The 10,759-nt window shown below is 38.8% G+C and overlaps 1 protein-coding gene across 4 annotated transcripts; it reads left to right on the top strand.

Moving 5' to 3' along the window:
* The first annotated feature begins 838 nt into the window (after positions 1-838).
* On the top strand, positions 839-10,759 carry baiap2l2b (BAR/IMD domain containing adaptor protein 2 like 2b). 4 transcript variants are annotated; one of them, XM_028974015.1, is made up of 14 exons: positions 839-977; positions 1,127-1,188; positions 1,301-1,376; positions 1,583-1,669; positions 3,684-3,745; positions 5,636-5,707; positions 6,493-6,582; positions 6,736-6,867; positions 7,275-7,385; positions 7,574-7,935; positions 8,792-8,857; positions 8,960-9,389; positions 10,049-10,095; positions 10,184-10,759. In XM_028974015.1, the coding sequence occupies exons 2-14, from the start codon at positions 1,135-1,137 to the stop codon at positions 10,257-10,259; spliced, it is 1,665 nt and encodes a 554-aa protein (XP_028829848.1). In that variant the 5' UTR covers positions 839-977; positions 1,127-1,134; the 3' UTR covers positions 10,260-10,759. The 4 variants fall into 4 exon arrangements, with proteins under 4 accessions (XP_028829848.1, XP_028829849.1, XP_028829850.1 ...); XM_028974016.1 differs by having other exon boundaries at positions 867-1,188; positions 7,574-7,655; positions 7,728-7,935; XM_028974017.1 differs by having other exon boundaries at positions 867-1,188; positions 8,960-9,152.

Genomic DNA, 10,759 nt, shown 5'->3' with positions numbered 1-10,759 from the left:
TGCATGGTGCATTATAAATATGATACATTTCTACTTTCTTTTTGTTTTCTTATTATGCAGTTTGTGGCCACATCTTAAACTAGAGGATGTTTCCCTAACGCATGCCTTTTCCCTGTATGCATGTATTCAGTGGAAAAATGCTGTATTTATTTAATGTATGAAAACTTGAGTACATTTACAAATGTCAAGGGTTCTTGTATCTAAGTGCACCTAAACAAACTGGACCTGAGTAATGAAGATAAATAGGCAGGCATGATAAAAGGTACAAAACAGTGTACACAAATTCAAGATATGATCGACCTCATTTGAGTCTGAACTTAATTTGTAGTAGTAATACTATTTTACTCTAATTTCAAGACCGAATAATGCAGAATAATTCTCACTACCAATATGATAAAGGGGTCTATTCATTTTGTAAACAATGAGTATAATATTAATCAACAGCATAACCTTCTAGGAACACCTCTATAGACTCAGTTTTCAGTCATTTTAATATTTTACTTTATTGAAATACTGTAACTAAATTTTAAGCATTAAATATAAACATATTTACATCACTTTAAACTGTACATAGAAATATGCTTTATGGATTGATATGGGTACATTTCGATAGAGAGATTTAAGTTAAATTAAAGAGTTTATTCCAATATTATCACTTTATCTTAAATGGCTTGGCCTGGGTTGGGCTCTATAAGCATAAAACCAACCGGGTATTTGTCCTTCCCTGCTCCTGTCACTGCTGAATTATTAAGAGCTGCAACCCATATCAGTGGCAGACTCTTGTTGCCTTCGCCTGTCCTTATGCCTGTGATATGAGGCGATAATGGCTGATTGAATAGACTCATTATGCAGAGAGAGGGAGAGCGCAAAGGCATTATTTCCCAGCTGAACACACGCAAGCAGTACAGCATTATCTGTGGCTGAGAGACAAAGGCTACAAACCAGAATAATAGCAAAGGTCCCTTTCACTATTACAGGTGAGTAATTTACTCTGAGTGGAATACCTGCTGGAATTCAGTGGCTTTTTTATTCTAATCGATGAATTTCACACTTCCGGATTACCTACGTATTCTGGCCTAATATAGTGTGTGATTATTTTATATGAAATTCTCATATTTGTGCACAGTGACCACCATGTCAGGAGCTAACAGTGATCAATTGCACAGGAACACACTGTCTGTCTACACTGTGAGTTACAAGACAAAAGGATAGAGAATATTTGTGTGGTTATCATTTCATTTTATGTGCTGCTGTGACACTTTATATGCTACTAACACAGAATCTTTTTGTTAATTTTTAGAATCTAATGGAACATTTTAATCCTGGACTGCAGAATTTAGTAGCGCTAGGAAACAGCTATGTGAAGGCATTTCAAGGTGAAATGTAGTGTTTCTTCCTCATGCCTTTGCAACGCAATGATTACTGTCATTCAGTTCATACAAAATGAGCCATTTCTGTCACAAACGAACATCTCACTTGCTTTATTTAAGACCATGAAATGCAGCTGTTGTGAATTCTGATAGCAGATTCGAGAAATGTTTCCTTCACATGTCCTTCCCACGTTTTTGTGTCTGTATGGCAGCTCTGTCAGTGACAAGTGAGGCCTACTTCAGTGCAGTGACAAAGATGGGAGAGCAAGCACTTCATACAATTTCATCTCGTTCACTAGGTGGGATATTGTCTGTGCGAAGTGAAGTGTGCTAATATTCTATAAATAATTAAGAAAGGAATATTGAGTTTTCATATTCGTTTTCATTGATTTCTGTGACGAATGCACCTGCTCCATCTTTATTGATTGTCCTTTTCTTGGAGTCTGGATCTAGTTTTTTAAAAGCTGGCCGTTTGCTGCCAAAGAGCATCAAGTTCTTATAGCAGTTTTGTAACAGGTATGCCGGATCAAGTTCCACCCTAAGTCAATGATACAACAAGCAGCTTTTGGCCTGAGTAATCGACATTGATGTAGACTTGGGTATACCTGGTTTGGGAAAATGGTTAAGGTTTGTTTCTGTACCCAGCACAAAGATCTCAAATGACAGTGTGTGTGCAATGAATGTAAATAATTTAAAACCATCATACTCTTGCCTAATCATCTAATCACTCTCTGATTTCTTACTTGTTTCCATGTTAGTAACATTTAAATGTTTCAGATCATCAAAATATTAGTCAAATAAAACACAAGTAAACACTTATTATTATGAAAGAAATTCCAACCCTTCCTGGCCCAGAGTGATAAAGTGATTGCCTTCAAAGATAATAACTGGTTGGTCCATCCTCCACCCAACCTGCAAGGTCATACAACATCATCTCAATAGGATTCAGGTCAGGACTAGGCCACTCCAAAGTCTTCATTCTATTGTTCTTCTTTTGAGTTGTGAGTCGTATCTGTGCGCTTGGGGTAATTTTGGTTTACTGGTAAATGTTCTATGTTTTTGCCATTTGTGAATATGATAGAGCTCAGTTACTTTTATTCTCATTTGTTCCTGAATTTCTTTGGCATGATCTTTTGGTCTACATCACTTTGTCAGGCAGGTCTTGTTTAAAGGTTTGCTATTATGAAATTTTCACTTTGTGTGATTATTTAACATCAAAACTTGTTCCCCTAGCCTGTCTATGGTCCTGCAGTGGCTAGAAATGGTGATAGGCGTAAAGAGTGCTTTGGCCATTCTGCTTCACCATTCAGAGAGCGGCAGCTCTGAAGGTTGGATCTGGAATTTGTCCCCTTATATCATCATAAGGGAAAAGGTTACCTTGAGTTTGTCATGCTTTGTCCACCCAGAGATTTTCCCCACCCCTCCCCTAAAACATTTCCCACCCCTCCCCTAAAACACCGACTGTCATGGCTTCTAAAGTGCAAAGCATTGCAGTTGCTCTGAGATTATATGTGAAAATGAGCACAAATTAATTTATATATTTTTTGTTCAGGCATGCGAGACTCTGAAGAACCAGTGTGTTCATTTATTTTTTTCCTGGAAAAATGCCTACACGACTTCCTGGATGTGACAAACATTGTAGATGGTCATTTCAGTGAATGCCCACTCACTTCTATAGGCCGCTTTCCTCCTTGTCCCGCATCTCTCATCCTCATTAGCATTTAAAGCTACAGACACCAAAATAGCACATCCTGGTGAAATCTCATTGTGGGACTGGATAAAAGTGCCTGTAATTCTGAACCAAGGCTGAATTTTGGAAAGAGACTTCATTCTCTATTAATAACAAAATCCTTCACTTACTGTTTACATGTATTTGACTAAGTTTTATTATTATTTATTTGATGATTTGATACATTTTAAATGAGACTAACATGGAAAAAAGTAAGAAATCAGCACACACTTTTTCACACAACTACATTTTAATGTGTCCTTTATTGTGGCACGCATGTGGCACGCACTCAAGCACAACTCCACTTTCTATGACAAATATTTCCCATGCCATTTCCTGTTTTGTAAGACCTGGGCTAAGTGGGCATCAAAATTCCCTTACAAAATTCCTTAATGTAGACCTATAGAGTAAAAACTACTCTCATCCTGTGAGAAGATTAAGTCACAGTATAGATAACTGGTCAAGTCAGAGCACTGGGCTCAACTAATCACTAGACCCTCTGCATCCTGAAAAGTGAAAGTTTGTTCTTTCAACATTGCATTATATGTTACATTAATATTAAAATGTGGTATGGATTTTTCCAGGTGATGTCCTCATCCAGATCTCAGAGACTCAGCGAAGACTTACGGCTGAAATAGAAGGAGTTGTATGTTTTTTTTTTTTATTACTCCTGCCACACTAAAGTCTACATCATGCATGTAGGCTGATGTTTAACCTTCATTGTGACAAAAAAACATGATAAAACAGGAATATTTTTTCCTTGAATTCAGCCTATATAAAAAGATTAATTATATTAATGCATAATTAAGAGAAAAATAAAAAGTGTTCCATTTCCTTGAATGAATGATCCTACCAGGATTATCTGAAATGCATCCAGGCTGGTTACATCAAGAGTCAATCAGGCAATTACTGAAAACACTGAATCCCCATGTAGTGCAGATGAAGCAAACAGAGTGGAACAAAGGAAAAATCTAATCAAAAGCAAATGTACATTCTAATCTAAATTAGCTAGGCCAGGGAAATTCAGAAATTTTCCTAGATAGTCCCATTCTGAGAGGTCTGATCATGGAGCATTTGTTGAGTTGAGTTAACACACATTTTACATTTACATTTAAGGCATTTGGCAGACGCCCTTATCCAGAGCGACTTACAACGTGCTTTCAAACTACCATCGATGAAGAGATCAATTAAAGTTCATTGGGACCACCAACTATGAATACAACCTTGTTGTTCACTCTGTTGTAGATTCTGAACACAAGTTTGACAAAAAGAATGTTACAAGTTAATCTAAATATTCTCTAAAGAGGAAGGTCTTGAGCTGCCGTTTGAAAATACTCAGAGACTGAGCTGTTCTGACCTCGAGGGGAAGTTCATTCCACCCCCGAGGGGCCAAGACGGAGAAGAGTCTAGATGAATGTCTTCCTTTTACCTTTAGCGATGGGGGACCAGGCGAGCAGTACTGGAGTCTCGGAGTATACGAGGTGCAGTGTGAGGTGTAATAAGGGCTGTGAGGTAGGATGGGGCTACTCCATGTTTGGCTTTGTAGGCCAGCATCAATATTTTGAATCTGACTTTCAGCTACTGGGAGCCAGTGCAGAGAACGTAGCAGAGGGGTGGTGTGGGAGAATTTGGGAAGGTTGAAGATGTGTTGACAGATAAGGGCAGATTCATTTGATATTGTAGAGAAGGAATCTACATGAGTGGGAACAGTTGCTGCTGTGAGTCGAGAAGGAGAGTTGGTTGTCTATTGTTAGAACCAGGTTGCGGGCTGTTGTAGAAGGAGAGAACTGTGAGTTGTCCAGGTAAATAGCAAGATCCTGATGTGGTGAAGAATCTGCTGGAATGAATATTAGTTCAGTTTTGGTGGGATTGAGTATGAGGTGATGGGCTGCATGTAGATCAGAGGGAGGAAAAGAGAAGATGAGTTGTGTGTCATCAGCATAGCAGTGGTAGGATCATCCATGTGATCGAAGTGTAGAGGGAGAGAAGGAGAGGACCTAGCACTGAGCCCTGAGGGACACCAGTGGAGGGTCTACGTGAGGCAGAGGTAGATCCTTTCCAAGTCACTTGGTAAGATCGCTCATCAAGGTAGGAAGCAAACCACTGCCATGCTGAGCCCTGAATTCCAAGCCTCTTCAGGATTGACAAGAGAGTCTTGTGGTTAACTGTGTCAAATGCTGCAGAGAGGTTGAGGAGAAAAAGAACCGATGACAGTTTTGCCAATCTGGCCTCATGTACCTGCTCAGTAACAGCCAGAAGCAGTCTCTGTAGAATGAGCTGTTTAGGACTGGTTAGGATCCAGGAGGTTGTTCTGTGACAGATGAATTTATAGCTGATTGAAGACACAGCACTGTTTAACACACAAGCTAAACACATGATACACCACATACCACCTCCTATGCTATGGCATTGTAGACAACAAGTAGTTGCAAACAGTATAAACAAATAACCTGTGGTTCAGACAAATTGTGTACAATGCACAGTGATGACCAATTCTCAGTGCTAATTTTGAAATGATTACCTGTCTCTTTCCTAGTTTCAGTGGTTCCATATTGAGGTGCTGCAGACCATGGACAAGAACGTCAAGTTGGACGAAGAGTATATAGATGTGAGTGTCTTTGACTACACCATTTTATTCTATATTCTAATGAAACATGCAAAAATAGACCTAAAAAAATGAACAGGCACTCAAAAAACAAAGCTGTAGTCATGATCCTCACACAAAATACTTCTGAATTTGAGTCCACATGGGTGCAAAATTGCACTGAAAAGAAAATACAGACACCACAAGATAACTGAGAAGATTTAGACAGGAAGTATGCAGGAACTCCTGCATAGTACTTGTCGCAAAAACTATCAGCTACTTACCTGGATTCTGCAGAAAAACAGCCTAATTTAAACAAAAACAAGCAAAATCAAGATTGGGCAAAAGAATACAATGGCTTTTGTAGATCGATGAAATGAGAGTAACACTGAATGAACCTGATTTTTGGGCCTAAATCCGGATTGTGGATGGACACCAGACTTTTTGTCTGAAGTTCCAGGGTGGACCATTTTGGTATGGACCATTTTCAGAGAAAGATGAAAATCCAAAAAACACTTCTCAAAAACACTCCATGATCATTTTCTTCTTGCACCAGATATTGGCAACCAATTTGAATCTAGTCAAAAAATACGTTATTTAATTTTTTTGCTTGCATCAGATCAAAGTAGACCCAATCACAATACTGGAAAAAGAAATACTTTGTCTTCTCTGGTCTTCTAAGAGTGTTTTCTTTGGTTCTGAAAGAAACTTATGACATATACACAATTCACAAAAACATAGTTCTTTTGGGCATGGATTCAGAAAAAAAAAGTGTTTGAGTTTTGTGTGTGCCTCTGTGTACCCTGCAGGGCAGCAGAAGGGTGTATGAGCTTGAAGTGAGAAACCAGGCAGCCATGCTGGAGAGACAGCTAAGGAGAGGAGCATTCAGAGACTCTCTGGTGAAAGCGATATGGCCTGTATTCACTGCATATGTCTAATCAATCATTGGCTTATTAATGCCACAGGGCTATGTCCAGTGGCCTATAACAAAATACAATGTAACACAGAGTACAATATCCAGCATATAACCACATGATCGTACATGTGTGCAGGAGAGTAGTGATTATATGCAGTACTTGAGGCAAAGTCACACTGATATCCTGAAGGAGGAGGAAAGAAGATTCCGTTTCTTGGCAGAGAAACATTGTGGTCTCACCCAGTCTTTGCTCTTTCTGATTAATAAGGTACTGTTTCTTCACCCACTCTATATCCCAGCTTAATCACTATGCCTGTGTTTTATAAATTATATTATTGAAGGTATAAATACACATGCCACAAAGTATGGGTGGTAGTATCCTAGTGGGTAGGATACTACCCAGGTTCAAATCCCACTTACTACCATTGTGTCCCTGTATAAGACACTTAACATCTAACCTTGAGTGTCTCCAGGGGGACTGTCCCTGTAACTACTGGTTGTAAGTCGCTCTGGATAAGGGTGTCTGATAAATGTTGTAATCGTAAATTTATGTAGAAATGATACATATGAATAATTAAAACTGAAAAAAATTTTGCTTCTCCACTAGTCCTAGATTTTTCTCCCTTTATCACACCACATAAACTAATGTTTATCCAGTCTCTGTGTCTGTTTCAGACCGGATCATCACTACAACAAAAAGTGGAGGGCTGGAAGGAGAAGGTAAACGAAAGTAAAATCTCCAGACCTCGAACGGCAACACCCACACACATGGACGTGGAGGCACAGGTGAGAATCTGTCTAAACAGACTGTCCTAAACCTACTAAACCATATTCAGATTATTTAAAGTATAGCTGAGTATTCAGTAGATGCACCACTAAATAGGCCACCCACAAAGACATATTAGCATCTCAAAAACTTGTAAATGAAACCATACACATCTACTTTTAAAATAATTTTGTTGCTTCATTGTCAGCTTAAGAGTTCCTTTACTAATCTGCTACAAACTGGAGAAGAGAGAGAGCAAAAGCTGCCTTTGGGAAGAGTCCCCTCTAGAGGTAGGGAAACCCAGACTTATCCCAGGTCAGTCCTTCTGTGTGCAGACCAAAATGTTCTAATGTCACCCACAGCTCCCTCTCCTCTGCCAAGCCGATCTCGCTCAAGCTCTTTGGGGGAGGCATTAGGAGTGGGAAGTGGGCAGCCCATGCGGGCCCTAGTATCTCACCCTGTCTCCTCAAATCCAGTGCTATTGCCTTTCTCCAGGGGTGAATGTATCACAGTCCTATTGCCAGAGCCAAGAAATGGCTGGCTTTACGGACGTCTGGACGGCAGTCTGCGGTGAGCTACCACACCATGAAGTAACTGCAGATCAATCAAAAGATTTGCTGATGTCCATGTTTTCCATCAAACAAATTGTCAGTGGCTATTTCAGAATGTCACAATGTCAGAATCACATTTATTGGCTAAGTATGTGAGTGAACACGTTCAAGGAACTTGATTTTAGTTGATGATGTCTCTCAAGCACAACAGCATGAAACAATATACTGTAGTCTTTTCTTATGAATTTTGTAATATTTCCTATTCAAACCAGATTCTCATCTAGTCTGAAGAAGGTTTGTTCTATTAAAAAATTACTTGATCAGTGCAACTGTCTTCAGCTGATACTAAGATCATTGCAAAGGCCTTTTCTTATAATCAGCATCAGTGAGCATTACATTGGAACTCTAATAATTAAAGGAATTACATTACATTTACATTTACATTACATTAACAGCATTTATCAGATGCCCTTATCCAGAGAGCGACTTACAATCAGTAGTTACAAGGACAGTCCCTCCCTGGAGCAACTTAGGGTTAAGTGTCTTGCTCAGGGACACAATGGTAGTATGTGGGATTTGAACCTGGGTCTTCTGGTTCATAGGCGAGTGTATTAACCACTAGGCTACTACCACCACCAGGGAATTTCTACATTTATTAACGGGCATTTCCAGCTACTTTATCACCTTAATAATGTTTTGATTACTGTTGAGTTATTTTAATGGACTAAATGTGTTTGCTATTTCAAAATTTTGAGACACCTATGTAGCAAATTATCTTCCTTTTGTGGCTCAGTAGTAAATTAGAAATCTGTGAATTAGAGATATGCTACAGAAGGTATGACTACAATTCATCTAATCTCTTCCTCCTTCTTTAGTCAGGGCTGGTTCCCAGCAGCATATGTTGCTCCAGCTGAGAATTTTCAACAGCCTTTGGGCTCAAGGTACTATAGCAGTTTCTCTCTTTGTATCAGTTTTGATTGTGAAAGTACCATGGTAGTATTTTTATGGGCTGAAGGTCCAGTCATAATTTTTTTATTTCATAGTGGTGTATCACATCGAAGTCACAGCATGAACAACCTCCTTGAGCCGTTGAACCCAACAGAGAAAACTAGTCAGACCGACAGCAGAAGCTTCAACGAAATTCCACAAACAGTTACACCAGTCCACAGGGCTTCCGTTGACTTCTGCCCCATCTCACCTGTTCATGATCGGAGGGTGGAGTTATTTGATAACAAGGTCAATCATAAAAGCAACAATGAAATCCTGCCTTCCATTTCACCCCTGAGAAGGGGGTCTGCTGACTTTCGACCAGTCTCTCCCATTCCTGACAGAAGGGCAGACTCTCACTTTGACAGCAAAACAGAACCCAAGGCCTTTGAAATCTCATCTCCTGCCACATCCCCACCTGTTTCTGTCTCAAAGTCTCAACTGGAGGCACGTCCTATATCTCCTCTGCCAGCACCTACTTCAGAGGTACCGATGGGTGTGGCATATTAATAAATTAATAAACAATAATTAATCAAAATAATACATTTTCTCACCATTTAGAGACTGATAGTGTTGTTGTCAATGACAACCATATTTATTATTTAGCGTGACTGTAATAATAGCTTATTCCAGCACCCCAGGGATTCCCAATCCTGTTTCTGGAGCCTCTCCTCACAATTTTCTAAATATGTCATTATAGTGATCATCTGGTCCTAATGAAGCAGTGGCTGGTATGAATACTTTTTGTCAGCAAGAATTCCAGGAGAAGGATTGGGAAATCCTGCACTCCTGGTATTGCATTCAGCTGTCTCTGCTGCATGAATGCAAATGCTGTTGCACTGTTGTAACATGACAAGTATAAATCCAGAACAAATGGTTTCTTCTAAATTGTTGTTTCCATGACATAGCAGTTAAGATGTATTTAAATACTACCTCTTCTGGTTACGTAATGTGCTTGACGCTTAGCTAAAGTTATAGAGGTAATAATTTTCAATACGTAGGAAGTTTTAGGGCTTCCTTATAGGCATTGTTATAAACCAGCTTTGTTGCATTTCCCCTGATTTTTTAAAGAGAACTGATAGGTTGATCAGTATCTAATTGGAAAAAAAAAGTTCATACTTCTTTGTATTTGATAAACTCCACAGAGAATCATTCCACATGGACAAACCTCAGAACATCCACTCTTTCCGAGGTAAGAAAAGCAGAATGAATTGACAGTGCATAATGATTATTACTAATTGACTCAGCAATTGTTCACTTTTGCATTTGTTTTATCTTAGGGGATCAAACCCATTTGCCACTGTTAAGCTTCGACCCACGACCACAAATGACCGATCAGCACCACGGATTCATTAGTTGTCAGTGATTTTTTTTGTAGTATTGATAGTGATGAGCAGTGTTCTCATTATCAGTTGAAATAACTATACTAATGGATGTAGTTGCACACAGAATTTTTTTGTTATTTACTTCACATGGCTGTATTCAATAAAGTATGTCTTAATGGCCAAATACTATAGGTTAGTCCTTTTTAAAAAATAATTCATATACTCATTTTATTAATATACTGCTAATAGGCTTTAAAAAGAAGAGAATGTACAATTAAGTGGTTAAGTTACAGAAGGTGACGTATTTAGCCTTTTGAGTTTAATGGAGCTGGGAAATACCCAATGAGAGTCAATGGAGAGGTGAAGAAAAATGTTAAATTAATGCACTTTTTGAGAATTAAAAGATGTGGTCAATGATTTAGTAGTAGTACATTTACAAAATTGAGCAGATTGTCTTATTCAGAGCAATTTACAATCCATAATCAGTAGTGAGAGGTACAATATCCCTGGAAAATGAAGTGTCTTACTCAT

The sequence above is a fragment of the Denticeps clupeoides genome, chromosome 3 (assembly GCF_900700375.1).
Source record: "Denticeps clupeoides chromosome 3, fDenClu1.1, whole genome shotgun sequence".
NCBI classification, from domain to species: domain Eukaryota; kingdom Metazoa; phylum Chordata; class Actinopteri; order Clupeiformes; family Denticipitidae; genus Denticeps; species Denticeps clupeoides.
The sequence above is the reverse complement of the archived record's forward strand: the minus strand, read 5'-3'. Positions and strand labels throughout refer to the sequence as shown.

Bases quoted from the DNA above. Each gene is read 5' to 3' on its own strand.
- baiap2l2b (XM_028974014.1), top strand. From the start codon at position 1,102: ATGAAATTCTCATATTTGTGCACAGTGACCACCATGTCAGGAGCTAAC. The intron at 1,670-3,683 runs GTGGGATATTGT...GGATTTTTCCAG, and splicing joins AATTTCATCTCGTTCACTAG to GTGATGTCCTCATCCAGATC. The intron at 9,390-10,048 runs GTACCGATGGGT...TAAACTCCACAG, and splicing joins TGCCAGCACCTACTTCAGAG to AGAATCATTCCACATGGACA.